The sequence below is a fragment of the Peromyscus maniculatus genome, chromosome X (genome assembly GCF_049852395.1).
Source record: "Peromyscus maniculatus bairdii isolate BWxNUB_F1_BW_parent chromosome X, HU_Pman_BW_mat_3.1, whole genome shotgun sequence".
NCBI classification, from domain to species: domain Eukaryota; kingdom Metazoa; phylum Chordata; class Mammalia; order Rodentia; family Cricetidae; genus Peromyscus; species Peromyscus maniculatus.
Window position 1 is genome coordinate 142,222,702 of NC_134875.1, and position 20,012 is coordinate 142,242,713.

Sequence of the window (20,012 nt, forward strand, 5' to 3'; positions counted from 1 at the left end):
CTATACTGAAGGAAAATTCATACCAGTGTTGTTTTTCTGTTTCTAAAGACAACCATTACTCAGTATAGAAATACAGATTGATATATTACAAAATATTAAAGAAATAATAAGCATTTTTCAATCTTACAGGCAGACACAGTCATTATATTAGATTCCAGGTGGCATATGCCTGAAATCTGAGGCCTCTGGGATTAGAGGTTAGAGAATTAGAAGTTCATGTTGACCATGGGCTACATAGTGAAACTGTCTCAAAAACAAGAAAAAAGATAAAGAAAACACCACATGGCTATCAATTCCATACTTTCCTTCCCTCTCTGAAATAATTTTCTGCCTCCATCTCTTACTTTTCCTTTTTTTTCAAATAGAAATAGGATTTAGGCAAATGATAGCTTTTTGAAATTCTTTTTTTTAGTAAGCAGTGTTGTGACGTTTCCTTCAATATAATTCAACATAATTGGTGTGGCTGCATAGTATTCCACTGTGAGGATCTACAATGGTTACCACATGTTCTTCATCAATCAATGTGTTTTAGGAGGTTTTTCCCTTTTGTTGCAGCCATAACCTCATTGGGTGTTCCACACACCTGGATCTTTGTGCACATCTCTGATGAATTAGCCAGGATCTTTCCTAGTATGTTGATAGCATCTCTGCTATCACCTACATCTAAATATGGCAATAACTTTTCTAAGACTGGGGTGAGACACTATGCCTCAAAGGGAAGGAATTAAGAAAAGGATGTCAGACAGGTCTGAATTACTCAAATGGCTCTACTTGGCCATGAGCAGAAAGGGCCACTAGTAAATACAACCCATGCTGCAAAACGGGTGTGGATGGGAATTAATATGTGACAAAAGAAAGCAAAGTCAGTGCTACAATGTGTTCACAAATAGTATTATGATATTCACATGTTAATGGATGAAAACAGATAGGTGAGGTCGGTGAGGGTTGGAATTTGATGACATAGTAGAATTCTCAGAACTATAAAACAGGCCAGTTGTGTTGCTAGCAACAAAGGACATCAAAGGATATATTAAGGGAGCTGTGTCATCATCCCTGCAGGCCCAGACAGCTGCTTGTTTTGTCATAGAGCGGGTCACTGGTTCACGTGAAGACATCATTTCTGGTTAGTAGAGGCTCCATCCATCTTTGGTGTATATTCTAAGCAATATGGCAAAATATACATGTCACAATTCATCACTGACCTGTCTAAGTATACAGATTTGTGGCTATAAATATATTCACAGTGCCATGGAGTGGCTACCACTGCCCATATTCCTCAACAGAAATGCTGTCCTCATTAAATGTCATCTCCCATTTCTGACTGCCCCAGCTCTTAGTAACTACCATTCTGCTTTCTGTCTCTGTGTAGCTGACCATACCAGGGATCTTCTTAGTGCAACCACACAGTGTTTGATCTTCTGTGGTGATATTATATTTTGATGTAATCTGACCCCCAAGAGGCTCATGTGTTAAATATTTGGTCCCTAGCTGGTGACAATGTTGTGGGATATTCTTAACACTTAAGTAGTTAGGACATAGCTATCAGTAGATACCAGCATGCATATTTCTGAAAATTTTACCTTATCCCTAGTCCCTTGTGTCTCTGATACTTATCCTCTCTGAGGTGGGTAGCCTCTGTCACCTGCTCTCACCATAGAGAAATATCTGGCTTCTGCCCTTGTGAAATCCACAAAACCAAGGACAATAGACTCAGATCTCTGAACTCTGACCCAAACTAAATCATTCCTTTTTTTTTTTTTTTTTGGTTTTTCGAGACAGGGTTTCTCTGCATAGCTTTGCGCCTTTCCTGGAGCTCACTTGGTAGCCCAGGCTGGCCTTGAACTCACAGAGATCCGCCTGGCTCTGCCTCCCGAGTGCTGGGATTAAAGGCGTGCACCACCACTGCCCAGCTAAATCATTCCTTTTTAAGTTTTTCTCTCAAGTATTTTGATCTATGGGAAGTTGAGCAATACTGAAGCTTTGAGTTATGATGGTTCAATTTAATGATTTATTTATCAAAATCACAATAATGTGAAAAACAGAACAAGCTCTGTAGAAACTATGCTTTGAATTTTGAGTGGTGACCTTCATCCAGGCTAGTGATATGTAGTATGGTCTATTCTGTCTTGATGCCGTGCATTAACACAATTCTCTGTCTCCTGGCTCTATGTCTGAGTGTCTCTCTGTCTTCCTATGTCATTCCTTCCTCACTCTGTTGCTACATTTGTGTCTTATGTTCTCTATTTGAATTTGAGCAAATGATCAGGAAATGTGGCCCAACGACTTTGGGGGAATCTGCCCCCACCTTTTGCCCCAGGGTACTCTTGAGGAGTGAGGGATAAGAGATTTAGATAGAAATATCTAATCTGTAATATCTAGAAGAGGGAGAGAAAGACAGAAACAGGATAGCCTCAGGAGGGTCTGGATCCTTATTTATTGGCCCCTTCTGTCTCTTCTAAAGGGCTTTGTATAGGAATGCCAAGGGGTAGAGCAAAAGACCTCCATCTTGCCAGATCAAAGCACACTGCACATCCACTTGCAGACCCTTCCAAACACCTGGTAACCATGCATGTGGTCAATCCATCCCTTTATGCAGCCCTGCTGGGTAAAGCAAGCTCAGATCTCACTGGGAAACCTCTATGGGTTCCCACAGGTCCCTCTTCTTAATTTTCTAAAAGGCCCCAATTCCCCTCAGATGTACTGTGTCTGTCTTAGCTCATCTTCTTCAGTTAGATAAACCTTACACGTCATGGAAATATACTTTCCATCAAGCATACTTGTGTCTTAGGTTGGCAGCTAACAAGAAGAATGTGACCCATCTCTGACTACCAGCCTCTGGCAGTAGGAGGTACAGAGCTTACCTCAACTCTGACTCAGGAGCTTGCAAGTAGTTTGAATAACCCAGCGATCCCTAGGCTTCCACATCCCCTAGTAAAGAAGTAGAAGATGACCAAGATGCAATGTTCTTTTTGAATGGGTCTTAAGATGTCTATAGCAGCCTTAGCTGTGCCAAGCCCTTTTTTAAATCAATAAACTCCTGATGCAAACTACATCCAATAAACTGCATCAAACTTAAAGATTCTCTTAGCTTCATCAAACCCTGGTTCATTAATACCAACATAATTCTAGTATGAACATTACTATACATATTTACAACTAGCATGACTACTTACTATATGTATTTACACTTCTTACAAACTTACATTCAAAAGCAAGCTTTCTATAGGACTACCTTGCAAACCTTAACAAATATCTAAAACAGATCTCTTCACAGAACTATTTACATTTTCTTCCAATAAGACAAAGCACATGAATTGAGAATCACCACAGTTAAAATTGCAGGTGAACTCAAAACTGCTTTGTTTCTGAAGTTCATAGTCAGTTTTGATAACATTTTTAAAGTTCCCATGACAGTTGGAAACAAGAGCCTAATTCGTCAATAGCTCTAAAATAATTGTATCTAACTCCCTCAACTCTGGAATTTAGTGAGTGCTGTTGCTATGGGGCTGTAACACTTGGGACAATGCCACTCCCCAAAGCCACCTTTCCCACTGGCCCTTCCAACTGTTCCACATAGCACAGACAGTTGCCAGTTGGAGGCTGTTCCTTCACCTAACTCATTGCAGTTCCTCTGAGTGCCACAATTCAGATAAACATTGCTGAAACTTCACTTAGCTACAGCAGAACTTTTGGTTTGCTCTAACAAGAAGCCTTGCCTCAGGGCGAGGGTGAAATTACCATATTGAGCTGCCATAAAGCTTTTAGAAAAAACTTCCTGTGTGCTATTAAGCACCATCTCAAAGGAGCCTGCATTGATTTTCTGCTAGTCAAAAAAAGCAGTGTGGCTCTGAACTCTGTTTCCTTTCACAAAACCTTTGTCCCAAACTCCTCAGCAGTCTGGGGACCCCTTAGTCTCCTGCTTTCCCTAGACTGCAGGATTGAACTTCAATATCAGGAACATTGGTTCAGCTGTTTTCACTCCAGTTTCTCTGGAGGAATGTCATTGGAGCTGACATTCCTCTGTTCTATACTCCTCACCAAATGCTCAGACAGCCAGCAAGTTTCTGAGGGTATGATTTCCCCTTCTTAATTTTTTAAAGCTGCCTTTTAAGATTACCATGAGCTCTTTTTAAGGATACCTTGTTTTTGATAGATTTTTATTAGTCCAATGTTTCTAACAAGGTTATTTGTTCACAGAAGCTGCTACTGTCCCAAAGAGTTAAGAACATAGATGTGTTGTTTTATATATTTTCATCATTTAGTATTTTCACTTCATTCATTATCTTCTCAAAAACATCAGTGCATTCACTAAGCAAGCATTCTAATTTAGCATTGTTTTTTCATAGGGAACTTTCAAGTGAAGTGACTGTATTTTGTAAGACAGCTAGATTTCCTGGAATTTGGTCCCATCAACAAAGCAGTCATTCCTTTCTGAATACATGCTTCCTTGTCTCCCCATTAGATTTGCAAAGGAATCACTCACTGCCGGCTGCTTTTCACGAGGCAAAGAACTTCTTTATTTGCCTGTAAGTTTTTTCCGTATTTAAAGCAATTTTCCAGTGTACAAACTGCTTTCCTTTGCTTTTTTAAGGTTTTCAAAGTGACTTGTTGATAAACAGTATTAGCATTTTTAATTATATCCCGAGAGGCAAGCTGTTCATCTGTTCTTAGTTCTCCGGAGGTAGGACTCAGCTTTCTAACATCACTTGGAAAAGAAACTGCATTTTGAGCTGAAAAAACAAAAACAAAAACAAAAACAGTTTGTGGCAGTATCTCCATTTTGAGCTGAAAAACTACATTTCCCATATTGCTTTTCTTGATATCGTCCTGTGGTTATGAATGACGGTTCAGACTGTTTCCCATGCTGCCTTTCGAGTATGCTGCACTCCCATTTCCATTTCTATGGATTGTTTTTGTATTGAAAACCAAGATCAAATGAGCTTTTTTTTTTTTTCATCACAGGAGGTTTCTATTCTCCCTGAGCTGGCATTAATAAGTGTATTTCCTTCACCTGATATTGTCTCCAGAATGGGACATGTCTGCATGCATGCACTTATGGATTGGCGCTTGTCTCCCAACTTACTGGGTCAGTGAAAGAAAATGAAAATACTTAAAAGTCTATTCAGCCTTTTCAAGAGAGATTTCCTCCAGGACAGATCGTTGTCTTGTCCTGGCTTATCTTCTCCCCCAGATACAGAGTCCCTGATGCTGCAGCTGAAGCTCAGCTTCACTGCTTCCTCCATGCCAGCAGCCCCTCCCCAGGTCCCACACTACCTCTGTTGTGGATCCACAATTAGGGGCTCTTCAAGGCTCTCCACCTGCACTCTCCCAAGCATCTATGGCTAGGCTCTAGCCCCAGGGGATTCTGGATGTTGTTTTTCTAACACTAGTTGGAAGGAGAGACAGAACTAGCAGAGAGGATTTGCCATGTTCCAAGTTTTTTTGTTTTTTCTAGAGCAATTGCAAGTGATTTTTCCCAAACTGATGTTATTTTTAGGTGAATCTAATTTTTGCCTTTACAGAAAGAGAAAAAAATCTGAGAAACAAAGACCTGAAAAGCTTTTAGTTTTTTAGAGAGAGATTATTAAATTTTTCCTAAAACTTCTGTTCTCCTCGACTTCATGGCCAAATGGAAACTAATTCTGATGGTACAGTGTTGTAATGGTGTTTGCCAGCAGAACAGAGAATTTTGTTTCATCCATATCCACCCAGGGAAAATTCTTTCCTCTGCCACCGAGAACTTAAATCTAAGCTGTTCATAGGCCAAAAAGCTTCCATAGGATTCTTTTTCTGTCCATTTTTCTCATCTTTGATAGATTTTTTTTCTCTGATTTGTCCCAGGAGTTTGCATTCATAGTCTCATAGGAAAATTAAGGACATAGTTCCTCTGTCTTGTTGCTTATCTTATCCTAATTTTTTTCTTAAACTATATTCCTACATTCTACTCTTATTCTAAATTTCTTCTTATACTATTTTCCTATAGATAGAAATTAAGAGAGAGAGAGAGAGAGAGAGAGAGAGAGAGAGAGAGAGAGAGAGAGAGAGAGAGAAACCTAGATGGGGAGAAATATACACTGCAGCCTCACTTTTCAACTCCAGCATTCCACTGCCCAACTTTCACTCCCAAGAATAAAATACCATCACCTTTATTTTTCACTTCCTTATCAGCATTCCTCCTTATACCCACAACATCCCCTAACACCCCTTTTGCCAATTCTCTGTCTCTGTTCATAATGTTATTTGTGGGGGACCTGCTCCCACCTTTTCTCCCAGGGTATTCTTGAGGAGTGAGAGATAAGAGATTTAGATAGAAATATAGAAGGGAGAGAGAAAGACAGAAACAGGATAACCTCGGGAGGGCCTGGATCCTTATCCACTGGTCCCTCCTGTCTCTTCTAAAGGGCTTTTTGTTATATAAATGCCAAGGGGTGGAGCAAAAGACCTCCCCCCAGCATAGTCAAGTGTAGAACCTTCCAAACGCCTGGTAACCATGCATGTGGTCAATCCATCCCTTTATGCAGCCCTGCCTGGGTAAAGGAAGCTCAGATCTCATTAGGAAACCTCTGTGCGTTCCCAAAAATGACCAGTTGTTTCAGTCCTTCTGCTCACAGAGCCTGCCTTCATGAAGGGCTGCAGGTGCCAAACCTTTTGATTTATGCATGCATATTCTCAAGCCTAGAAAGATTCATGTGCTCTCAATGTACAGGAGGCAGGACATCAGAGAGCATGGTTTTGTAATATTGACACATTGTAGAGGATATACACTTCTCTTTGTCAGTCCACATACATACACACCTGTGTTTATGTTTACACATATTTATGTGTGAGAATGTGGTTGTCTTCTCTCTCTCTCTCTCTCTCTCTCTCTCTCTCTCTCTCTCTCTCTCTGCATATGTATAAATAAACACCTGTTTATATGCAATGTTTTGGTGTGTGACCTTCTCTTTACTCTTTTACTCTTTGTTCTTTGCTCTTTTGGGGGCCCACCACCCAACTCCCAAATAAATCATACAGAGTCTTACTCTTACTTATGAATGCCCTACCTTAGCTTGGATTGTTACTAGCCAGCTTTTCTTTTTTTTTTTTTTTTTTTTTTTTTTTTTTAAATATTTATTTATTTATTACATATACAGTATTCTGCCTGCATGTATGCCTGCATGACAGAAGAGGGCACCAGATCTCATTACAGATGGTTGTAAGAGCCACCATGTGGTTGCTGGGAATTGAACTCAGGACCTCTGGAAGAGCAGTCGGTGCTCTTAACCTCTGAGCCATCTCTCCAGCCCCCCAGCTTTTCTTTACTTAAATTAACCCATCTATCTTTTGCCTCTGGGCTTTTATCTTTTTCTATTTCTGTATACCTTTTTTTTTTTTTACTTCTTTATTTGTGGCTTGCTGTGTAGCTGTGTGGCTGGCCCTTGAAGTCTTCCCTTCCTTCTCTTTCTTGCTCTTTGTTTAATTCCTTCTAGATTTCTCCTCCTGTTTAGTCTTTCTGTCTGCCAGCCCCGCCTATCCTTTCCTGCCAAGTTATTGGCCATTCAGCTCTTTATTAGACAAATCAGGTGTTTTAGACAGAGTAACATAGCTTCCCAAAGTTAAACAAATGCAACATAAAAGAATGCAACAAATCTTTTTTTAATTATTAAGAAAAATTTTCTCATTCATTTTACACACAAATCAAAGATCCCCCTCTTCCCTCCTCCCACCCACCAGCCTCCCACTCCCAACCCACTATCCACTCCCCACCACAAGAAGGCAAGACCTCCCATAAGTAGGCACATCTGGTAGAGGCAAGTCCAAGCCCTTCCCACGGCCTCAAGGCTGCACAAGTTGTCCCATTATAGATAGCGGACTCCAAAAGGCCCACTCATGCACCAGGGATGAATTCTGATTTTACCCAGGGCTCCCCCAAGCAGATCAAGCTACACAACTGTGTCGCCTTCAGAGGGTCTAGTCCAGTCCCATGCAGGCTCCACAGCTGTTGATCCCACTTTCATGAGTTCCCACTAGTTTGGTTTGGTCATCTGTGTGGGGTTTCCCTGTCATGATTTTGATGCACTTGCTCATCAAATCCCTCTTATCTCTCTTTGACCAGACTCCTGGGGCTCTGCCTGGTATTTGGCTGTGGATCTCTGCATCTGCTTCCATCAGTCACTGGAGAAAAGCTCTGTGATGACAGTTAGGGTATTCACTGATCTGATCACTGGGGTAATCCAGTTCAGGCACCCTCTCCACTATTTCTAGTAGTCCAAGCTGGCGGACTTGGGGAATCCTGGAATCTTCCCTAGCACCAGGTTCCTCTCTATCCCCATGATGTCTTCTTTTATCATGGTATCTCTTTCATTGCTTTCCCACTCCATCCCTGTTCCAGCTCTACCATCCCATTCCCTTATGTTCTCATCTCCTATCCCCTACCCTCTATTGCCCACCCCTCATCTCCAGTTTACTCATGGAAATCTCATCTATTTCCCCTTCCCAGGGAGATCCATGCATCCCTCTTTGGGTCTTCCTTGTTAGCTAGCTTCTCTGGAGTTGTGGGTTGTTGTCTGGTTATCCTTTGCTTTATATCTACTTATGAGTGGGTACATAGCATGTTTGTCCTTATGAATCTGGTTACCTCACTCAGGATGATATTTTCTAGTTCTATCCATTTGCCTGCAAATTTCATGATGTTATTGTTTTTTTTACTGCTGAGTAGTAATCCATTGTGTATATGTACCACATTTTCTTTATCCATTCTTCAGTTGAGGGGCATCTAGGTTGTTTTCAGGTTTTGGCTCTTGTGAATAATGCTGCTATGAGCATAGTTGAGCATGTGTCTCTGTGGTATAATTGAGCATTCCTTGGGTATATGCCCAGGAGTGGTATATCTGGGTCTTGAGGAAGATTGAGTCCCAATTTTCTGAGAAACCACCACACTGATTTCCAAAGTGGCTGTACAAGTTTGCACTCCCACTAACAGTGGAGGAATGTTCCCCTTGCTCCACATCCTCTCCAACATAAGCTGTTTGCAGTGCTTTTGATCTTAGCCATTCTGACAAGTATAAGATGATATCTCAGAGTCATTTTGATTTGCATTTCCCTGATGACTAAGGATGCTGAGCAATTCCTAACGTGTCTTTAGGCCATTTGAAATTCTTCCTTTGAGATTTCTCTGTTTAGCTCTATAGCCCATTTTAAAAAATTGGATTGTTAGGTATTTTGATGTCTAGTTTCTTGAGTTCTTTATATGTTTTTGAGAGCAGCCCTCTGTCAGATATGGGGTTTGTGAAAATCTTTTCCCATTCTGTAGGCTGTTGTTTTGTCTTATTTACTGTGTCCTTTGCCTTACAGAACCTTCTCAGTTTCAGGTGGTCCCATTTATTAATTGTTGCTCTTAGTGTCTGTGTTGCTGGTGTTACATTTAGGAAGCGATCTCCTGTGCCAATGCTTTCAAGACTACTTCCTAGTTTTATCTTCTATCAGGTTCAGTGTGACTGGCTTTATATTGAGGTCTTTGATCCACTTGGATTTGAGTTTTGTGCATGGCAATAGATATGGATCTATTTGCAATCTTCTACATGTTGACATCCAGTTATGCCAGCACCATTTGTTGAAGATTCCTTCTTTTTTACATTGTACAGTTTTGGCTTCTTTGCCAAAAATCAGGTGTTCATAGTAGTGTGGTTTAATGTCAGGGTCTTCAATTCGATTCCATTGGTCCACATATCAGTTTTTATGCTAATACCAAGCTGTTTTTATTACTATAGCTCTATAGTAGGGCTTGAGGTCAGGGATCCTATATTACAGGATTCTTTTAGCTATCCTGGGTTTTCTGTTTTTCCAAATGAAGTTGAGTATTGTTCTTTCCAGGTCTGTGAATAATTGTGTTAGGATTTTCATGGGGATTGCATTGAATTTGTAGACTGCTTTTGTTAAGATTGCCATTTTTACTATGTTAATTCTACCTAACCATGAGTTATGGGAGATCTTTTCATTTTCTGATATTTTCTTCAATTTCTTTCTTCAGAGACGTAAAGTTCTTGTAATACAGGTCTTTTACTTGCTTAGAGTTACCAGGGTAAGCAGGCAGATGGATATTGGGGTAGGGCATGGATCTTACAGATTGCATGGTCCGATGAGGTGTTTTGGTGGGGGAGTCTGCCTGCAGGAGTTTTCTCTGCTGTCTGGCAACTGGGGCAGAGATGGGTGGGTGTTCCCAGGTACTGGCTGTGTCCCAGGGCCTAGGTCCTCGAGGCCGCAATACATCTTTACGTCATTAAAACAAATGTTCCACAGCATAAACAAATGTAACACATTTTAAAATAATATTCCACAACAGTTCAATTCTCATTATGATGGTTAGATTAATCCTATGACTGCTTTCTTTGACCCCACTCCTGCCTCCTTGAGTGATTCTCTGTTACACAACCTGTGCAACTTGAGTATCCTTATCACTTGGAAAAGACCTCTTCCCATAAACGGTCTTCCTATATACATTAAAAACCACACAGGATTCCTCTTATTTTTGTGATATCATCCTTAATACTACCATGTTCTTAGCAGTTCTCCTGGCTCTTCTACCATGCTTCCCCATTCATACACAGGGTGAAGGGTGGTATCCCATCTTCTGTTCCTGTGGACTGCCTGAATTTCCTCACTTCTCTTTACCACTTAAGTGGGCATTTAATCCCTGGAACTTTTGATTCTTTTAGAGTTTTGGCAGTATAGATGGACTTAGAATAAAGAGCTAGTTTGTTGAGTCTGTTGATGTCAATTGAGGAAAAAAATGTCTTTTCTGGTGGGAATTTGTACACTAGGGATGGAGTGTGCAGTCTTCATTTCACTCATCCTTTGACAGCTAAGGAAGCTCAGAAATTTAATTCAGGCATTAGTGTTCATTGTCTTCTAAATATTATTCTCATAAATGCAACATGGTACACAAGTTCAGGCCAAAGCACAAGAAACATCACTGCAGGTACAGTATGTCTCACAATGAATTTGAGGCCAGTCACTCCAGTTTAAGTACAGTATGGGCTACATACTGAGTTTGAAGCCAGCATGGTCTACATAATAAGGTCATAACTCAGATCAAACAAACCATAGTGAAAAGAATGTATTCATTATGCTGAGGGTCGTGGCATATGGTTTTAATCACAGCACTTAGGAGGCAGAGTCCAGTGGATCTCTCTGAGTTCAAGCTTCAATCTCCTCTGCCAAAAAATAGTTTGTTCAGGACTATTCATTCAAAGATAATGATAATTTGGGGGGCATTTGCAATAGGGTTTCTCAGTGTAGCCTTGGCTATCCTGAAACTCACTCTGTAGACCAGGCTGGCCTTGAACTCACAGTAATATTCCTGCTTCTGCCTCTTGAGTGCTGGGATTAAATGCATGGGCCACCACTACCCAGCAATAATGATAACTATTAGTATGGTCCCTGTCAGGATTGTTCTGGCCATTATATAGGACTTTAGGAACCAGTATGCCACACTCTTTCACTTTGTGCTCCTGTCTATGATACTACCACTAGAACCTCCAGAACCCTGTGATCTCCGTAGACTAAACTCGATATCTTCTCCCATTTATCCTTCATTCTTCTGAACCCACATCTACCATTTATCAGTCTTTAAGGTTGTTAGACTGTGTGTTTTGACCTCTCCATCTTGGGCAGGTCTCAGGAACATGGTGGCATCTCCTCTCCCCATTTCTCATATTTGGACTTATCCTTTTGGTTGTCAGGAGAAGTATCCTTCAAGAGTATTATTCACCACCACCCCACCATTATTTGGCATCATCTCTCCACCATCTGATCCACTGAAACACGCATTGATACATCTTCCCACATTGGCTGAAGCTGAGACTGTCTTTGGCAGATGGCGCAGAGGAGTCAAGGGAGAAATGAAAGCCATGCACCAAACAATGAGTGAGTGCTACCTCTAAATGCTTCTTTTAAAATACTTTAAGACTTATTTATTTTAATTTTGTGGTGTGTGTGTGTGTGTGTGTGTGTGTGTGTCCGTCCGTCCAGGAGCCCAAGGAGGTCAAAAGAGGCATCAGATCTCCTGGAACTGGAGTTACAGACAATTTTGAACTACCATGTGGATGCTGGAAACTGAACCCAGGTCCTTTGCAAGAGTAGTAAGTGCTCTTAACTGCTGAGACATTTCTCCAGCCCCCAAATATTGCTTCTTAGGCAATGAAAATAGAGATGCCTTCAGAAATTTGTTTCCAGGAGTTACATTCTACTCATGTAGAAGACAGCTAGCTTCAGGAAACCGATTTCTCTTGGATCCCATCTAACAGTTCATTTCTCACATTTTCTTTCTGTGGCACTAAGGATATGATTATAGACAGTACCTGAAAATCAATCCCTTGAAAGCACACTTTGGGGGATGTTGATGGCAACCATTTATCTAGCACATGAAATTCCCTGAGTTCTAACAACATTACTTCAAACAACAACAACAACAACAACAACAACAACAACAACCACAAAACAATAATAGAAAACCTAAGGAAAGCCAGGCATGGTGGCACACACCTATAATCCAAGTATTCAGGAATCAGAGACACCTGAATTTCCTTGAATATGAAATCAACATGAGCCATATAATGAGCTGAAGAAAATCCTTACACATGGTGACTCTGTCTCAAAAATTAAATTAAATTAAATTAAACTTTAAAAACAGGAAAAAAGAAAGAAAAACAACGAAGTATCTAAATAACAAATATTCAAAACTATGACAGTGAAAAAGCACAAAAACATGCTTACTGGTCTCTATGCATTTTAGATTTGCTTCCTGGTAAACATTTCCTTAGGTTCCAAATTGTCCTGTCTTTTGACATGTGATAAATACCCCAGTGAATTGGTTTGCTTCAAGGTACTGTACACTGAGCAGTAAACTGTATGTGTTTACTAGAATCAATTAATTATCTATTACTTTTCTCATTAATTAATTAATGGTTTATTCATCATTTATTGACTTAAAAAAATTTTTTTTGAGACAGGGTTTCTCTGTGTAACAGTTCTAGCTGTCCTGGAACTCATTTTGTAGACCAGGTTGGGCTCAAACTCACAGAGATCCCAAGTGGTGGGATTAAAGGCATGCACCACCACTGCCCAGCTATTTATTGACTTTTCTATATTAGGTTTTTTGGTACAGAGTCTCACTATGAAACTCTGGCTTGCCTGGAACTCGATACATTGGTTATACAGGACTTGACACTCCCCCAATATTACAAATTGGTCATCATCTTTGTGGCTGAATATCTGTATTCAAACCTCATTGTGTATCTGAGTCAGAATGGAACTGTTAGAAGTCATTGTCAAGCCACAGTAATCATTCCTAACAGACAGTGTCCCTCCCAGGTTTGAGGACCCTGTTCTTATATTGTCTTGTATTTCTTTGCAGTTGTCCAGTGTTCACTGTCATCATGACAAAATTCAACAAAGGTTCCAAATACCAGGTAGGAGGTTTTGCTTTGTCCACCATAGCATGGATTCTTTGCATCACCTCCATGGGCCTCCCACAGTGGCGAGTGTGGTACTTGAAGGAACCCATGATCTCTTACTCTAGTGTGGCCTTTGTGGGAGTGTGGAAAGCCTGCGTCTACCACCATGACAACTTCAGCAATATTAGAATGTGTCACCAATACAGCTACTATGACACTTTCATCCCTTTGGATATTCGTGTTTCTCAACACCTGATGCTGATCACTAGCATTTTCTGGCTGGTTGGAAAAGTGGCCACTATTTTTGCTCTTAGAAATGTGTACACAGGAAGACAAGAACTGAATGTCACCTACAATGCCTTCAGCTTTTCAGCGGTTCTGAACATCATTGCAAGTTGCTTTGTCTTTCTTGCTGTCTTGTGCAATTATTTCTCCATAATGAACAAAGAGGGGATTGCATTTCCACCATCTTTCCATATGCCCTTTTACCCACATATTCAGAAAGTTGGGGTTGCCATGGGAGTGGCATTTCTAGCGGCTATCCTGTTTTTGGTCAGTGGTATGATTTTTATTTCTTACACATTTCCCTTAAGCATCCAAGTCTTTCCTGATATCTGAAAATGAATTTATTTCACCTTAAAAAATCCAAAATTCCCTGTGGTTATAGCAAGGGTTTTTGAGATGTCTACCTAAATTTTCCAAGGACTCAACAATGCTCAAGTGGCCTGTGACAGAAAATGGCCAAATGGCTCCTTCTATTATCTTTTCTGCCTTGTTTGTTTCATTACTTCGTTGGTTGGATTGTGGACTTTCATTAAAATAAAAAAAACTTACCAACTTATCAATTTGTCTTATGAAATTTGGGTTTTAATTTTATGTCAGTGAAGGAAGTGATAAATGAACTAGTATATATAAAAATGAGTGTCAGAGCACATTAATCACTCACTTGCCATCTGGTTCCAAAGCTAAAAACAAAAGCTGACTTATTTGCCATGTCATAATAATAGCATTTCTGCCGTATGAAGTTTTCCTAATGTGTTCAAGTTGACAGATCAGTGGAAGGACTCTCCCCAGTGTATTGCAAGACTCAATGGTCTGAAGCTATCTATATTTCCTTTAATAAGCCATCATGTCCTTTGTCTGACCTAACAGTCCTCAAGACTATCATTCTAAACCTTTTGAGTCATATTGAAAGGCCATTAGGTACCACTAACTCAAAAGCTAAGAATATCAGCAGATTACATATGAAATCTATAGCAGAGATTTCTCAACTTTGATGTAAGTTCAGCTACCTAATGTTCACATTAGTGCATTGAAAGATGCCTTGGATTATGACTTTATTTTGTTCCCAAACCATAAAAGCTTTATGAGTAACTATAAAACTTCATGTATGATAAACAAATATTCATTCACTAATTCATTTCTGGGCCTGCATAGCTGCCCATTCCTCTCCTAGGTAGGGATATCATGTCTAAATTTTAGGCCCATTTAAGTCTCTTTGATAATCCAATGATTCTTATGAATCCTTGTCCTGCAATGCTCTATTCTGTAATGGCCTAGAGTTGACGGGGGCCTCAGACAACACTGTCCCCATAGTCTCTGGTACAGATGGCTACATCATCCAAAAATACTCCTCCTACATTTTAGGATACCTCTATTCCTAAGCACTCATTAACAGCCATTTCAGTCAAAATTACTCTTAAGGACGTTAATCAGTTTCCCTGAAGTCTCCATACTCTTAAAGTCCCAAGGTATTAGAAGGTTTACTGCTGCTAACTGATTTACTCCTGGTTACTGAGCTACTGAGTCCATGTAGCTCTTTGTACAACACCCCTTCCATAACAATTTTTTTAAAAGGCAGATGGATCCTATAAAAGAGCTCAGGGTGTAAGGTTCTAATCCACCCTATGTTTTCCAATCCTGCACTTTCCTGGGGCAGATACCCTCTAATACTTCCTCTTTCACATTAGACATTAAGGATGTTTTCTTTTAGATTTCTACCCACTTGGATTATCAATTTCTATTTGCATCCATTCGGTTTATTCAACAGCTTTCCTGGATTGTGTTATACTAGAGCTTTTGTAATAGCCCCCACCTTTTTGGATATGCCATAGGTAAATACTTATCTTAGTTAACTTTGTCAACTTGACCCAAGCTGGAGTCATCAGAGAGGAAATTTTCTATTAAGGAACTGCCTAGATCAGATTGTCCTGTAGACATGTCTGTGAGGGGTTATCTTATAAATTAGTACAGGTGGTCCCAGACTTCTGTGAGTGGCACCATCCCTGAGCAAATGGGTCTGTGTTGTATAGGAAAGATATCAGAGTGAGCCAGCAAGCATCATTCCATGTTCCTCCATGGTACTTGCCTCCAAGTTTCAACCTTGAATTCCTGGCTTGACTTCATGCCCTAACTTCCCTTGATGATGGACTGTGACTTAGAAATATAAGACAAGCAATCTCTGTTTGCTTTTGGTCAGGTTTTATTGCAGCAACAAAATGAAACTAAACTATGTGTTCCTAGATAAATTTCTCCTTGGGAGTAACCTCCCTCAGTACATGGATGATTTATGTATCTACAGGCTGAGCAAATTTATCTTAGATCAAAATACTGTTCCAACTGTTAAAGGGAGGTCTGAACCCTTAAGGACTCTCCATAACCAATTGGGAAGGCAATGCCAGTTTGGCCACAAGGGGCAGATGGGGGTACCTGGTGCTAATTCAAGTAACAACTGCAGATAAAGTAGGTTGTCCTTGGAGCTCCTTCCTCATCGGACACCAAAAAGGTTGATGCAAAACACAGTCCTCACATCTAAGGAAATGAGAGAGTTTATTTTGGATACAAACATGAGGTACATATCTTAAAAGCTGCATGGAGATAATACTTAATTTTGAGAGCTACACTTATGCTCTGAGTGATATTGGAAATGAAAGCAAGGACGTTATCAGATTGAAGGGACTAGGGGAGCCCAAAGTGAGAAAAAATGTGTTCTATGAAGACAATAGCTACCTTTGATGCCCTTTCTGTTTCAGTGGGAAATGCTTCCATCTATAACCACTAGAACTAGCAGACATCTGAGTCCCTTGCATAGGGACATAGGAGCAAAAACTATTTGTCAGTATTCCCATGGAATAGTGTCTTTATGCTGGAAGGCTGTAAAAAGGTGTGTGTGCGGAGGCAGGAGGAGAAGGGCTGAAAATGCATCTGGAGTTTCAAGAAAATGACCACACAATTCAACATATTTTGGAAAGTCAAAAGTTTTATTTCTGCAGAAGGCCATACTAAATCAAGCAAGGAAGCCTACCCAGCAGGGGTCCCAATAGGTTTTTACTCCTACTGCAAAGGATCCTGTGCCTTATTGTGAGTGGTCAGAGCTCAGTATCATTCATTGGTACAAGAATAGTGCAGTTTCTAGGAAGAAATGAACTTGAGCATATATTTTAATTTCATGAAGTGCTGACCCTGGAGGAATTCACAATTCTGCAATTTACAATTTTTAGTGGTTTGTTTTATTCAACCCTTTGATAGAAAAAAAGGTACATTTTGTTTATATTTTTCACATGTATTCATAATGTCTAGGACTAATGTCACTTCCCTTTTCCACTTTCCAAGCCATCATTCCATACATAAGATTAGAAAAAGAATCATTCATTCCTAAATAAATGTATTCCTGATTAAATAAAATAAAATGAGCTGAGTTATTGGAAGAGTAGTTAATCCCTGAAAAGCCTTTGCAATGGTGCCATCAGGAACCATATAATTGGGAATGAAAGTACAGTAGTGATGAGCTTTCATGACATAGAGCCCCTTTTTTGTTAACATCATGTCTAGGGCTAGTCCATTTTCCCATGCCATTCTACTGGTGACATCTAAAGATTTGCTATACTCTTGATAGCATCCCTGGGGAAATTTACAAATTGTTATTGATTTTGGCACATATGATTTGTTTAGTCTACACTTTTATTTATGATAGACCACCACAATAGCATTGGCTCAAATTCTGCTGTTATTTGATTCCTCTCCTTAAACTTGTTAGGGACTCCTTTAAGCACTCTGATGAAATTTATATAATGTGAGGGCCAAATGACCATCCAGGAATTAGAAGCTCCCAATGAGACAATGAGGTCAACCTTAGGTAGGTTGGCGATAGACAACAGTGAAAGGAGTGGACAGCTGGACCAAAGCACAGGTCTCATTCCAATTGTCCAGTATTATCTCAAGTAATAGTCCAGCACAATACCACCAGCCATCTGCTGTGGCCCTGCTTAGGCTAGAAAACAGTGTTCATCTCCTGAAAGGCATGGAGGCCCTGTCATCCAAACACATTTCTCAAGAATTCCAAATTCTTCACCCATCTTTCAAGATAGGAGGCATATTTGGTTTCTTTTAAAGGAGGACACACAATTCAAAGGAGAGGGCCTTTTCCTCTGTCCCTTGGTGGCTGGAAACAGAAAGTACAGGAATTAACAAGATAGACACCTCCAGGCCATCTCATCCTGGAAGAGGAAGACCATGCATTCCATCCTTAGGTATCTGAGGTCCATCTACGTGGGAAAGGACAACTCCATCCTCTGACTTCCCTACAACACAAGTGTAACCATCATTCTTATTTAATGTTCTGACAGAATATTTAATTCATTCCAGCCATGCATTCATTTCCTCATACCCACTTTCAGTTTCCATAGTCTGTCTTTAATCTTAAGTTTCTATTTGTATCACCTAGGAATTTCTGGTTTTCTAAGTCTCCGTGGGGTAAACAAGACTAGACACATATCAAACTGAACAGTTAGCAGAGAGGTTGTTTGAGTGGCATTCATAACCAAATTTCCCATTACTTTCCTCATATAGTAAACAGGCTAAGTAAATCTTTTAAAATCTTAATTTCAAAGGGACTCTGTGTTAGGGTTGCCTATCTCCCCTGGGCATTTTTGTCAGCAGTCTTCTTTTATTTGGGTGTAATGTGTCTGTTCTAGTTTGCTTTATGTTGTTTTGAGAGACATCATGACCAGAGCAACTTTGAGAGGAAAGGGTTTATTTGGCTTACATTTCCACATCACAGTCCATCATGGAGGGTACTCAGAGAAGAAACTTAAGTAGGAGCCTGGAAGTGGGAACTGAAGCAGAAACCATGAAAGAGTGCTGCTTACTGATGTGATTTCTCTGCCTTGCTCAGCTAATTTTCTTATGTAGACAAGATCCATGTGTGGGGAGAGGAGGAAGTCTTAAGTGTTGTCCTGAGAGAATGTGCACTGTTGACATGGGTTCTAACATGTCAAGAACCCCAAAAGCATCAGGCTCAGAAGGATAGGAAAGCCAGCCTTCTTTGAGTGTTGACAATGTGTACAAAGAATGTTCCCCATAGCTTTCTCCCCTCAGATACTTATTACATGAATACTGTTCCCCTACAGAGACTGTTCCTACAGAGATTCACTAAACCTGTCCCATTAATCTAGCTGCATACCATAAACCCTGCCTCCTTGTTTATGCAGCAATCCCACTTCCTTGTTCAGCTGTATACAATAAGCCCTCCTCTCTCTTCAAATCCATATAATAAATATGCTGAGCTTGCAGAGTGCTGTGGTTTCTCCATCAGAAATATGGATGAAAGAGATCTACCTGATCCCAGATTTCCTGTGCCCATTCCATGTGTTCATTACTCATCTTTCTTTTCTTCATTCCTTTATCACAGCAGTCAGGTCCATGCCTGCAGTCATGCTGGATGTGGCATACCTGCCTAGGGATGATGCTGCCCAATGAGAGCTGAGCCCACTTATATCAATTAGCAATTAAGAAAATGCATCACAGACATTCCCACAGGCCAATGAAAGCAATTACTCAGTTGAAGTTCCCTCTTCCTAGATGACTCTAGTTTGTGTCAAGTTGGCAAAACTCAATGAGCACAGTGTCCAATCTCTTTAAGACACATGAACCATAGTTTCAGTTGTTAACAGTACTAGAAAGAACCCCTCCCTAGTTGATTTCAACTTATTCTCTTCCAAGCTTCTTTTTTAAATTTTTTTTTAATTTTTTTAAAATTTTTTTATTTTTTATTTTTTTTTGGTTTTTCGAGACAGGGTTTCTCTGTGTAGCTTTGCACCTTTCCTGGAGCTCACTTGGTAGCCCAGGCTGGCCTCGAACTCACAAAGATCCGCCTGGCTCTGCCTCCCGAGTGCTGGGATTAAAGGCGTGCGCCACCAACGCCCGACCTCTTCCAAGCTTCTTATCAGCATTCAATCCTCATGCAGGAAAGAATGGATTAGACATTTGAGTGGTGGAAATCTGGGGGAGAAGGCCTTTTAACCTAAGAGAAAGAAAAGTATATAATTTGTGAGGAATTATTCTTTATTTCCATGGTGGGAGGTCAGTGGTTCTTCCCAAGTATGACAATCCACATAGCATCCCTTAATGAGACAGTCCTAGGTTATTTCAATGGGCAATAGGGATTCTAAGAAAAACTATAAGCAAAAGCCTGGTACAAAGCAATTTAATCAAATATTAATTTATTGTTTAAGGGTCTGATTCATTCTTTCAACTTCACCTGAGGAGGGAGGTGCCAAGATGTATGATAGTTTCAATTAG

At 40.2% G+C, this 20,012-nt stretch overlaps 1 protein-coding gene across 1 annotated transcript; it reads left to right on the forward strand.

The window, feature by feature from the left end:
* The first annotated feature begins 998 nt into the window (after positions 1-998).
* On the forward strand, positions 999-14,274 carry LOC102913597 (claudin-34-like). Its single transcript, XM_042269390.2, has 3 exons — positions 999-1,123; positions 11,721-11,904; positions 13,394-14,274. The coding sequence occupies exons 2-3, from the start codon at positions 11,855-11,857 to the stop codon at positions 14,049-14,051; spliced, it is 708 nt and encodes a 235-aa protein (XP_042125324.1). The 5' UTR covers positions 999-1,123; positions 11,721-11,854; the 3' UTR covers positions 14,052-14,274.
* Positions 14,275-20,012: the final 5,738 nt, after the last annotated feature.

Excerpts from the sequence above, each read along its gene's own strand:
- LOC102913597 (XM_042269390.2), top strand. The coding sequence starts at position 11,855 with ATGGCGCAGAGGAGTCAAGGGAGAAATGAAAGCCATGCACCAAACAAT. Across the intron at positions 11,905-13,393 it reads AGCCATGCACCAAACAATGA|TTGTCCAGTGTTCACTGTCA; the intron begins GTGAGTGCTACC and ends ATTTCTTTGCAG.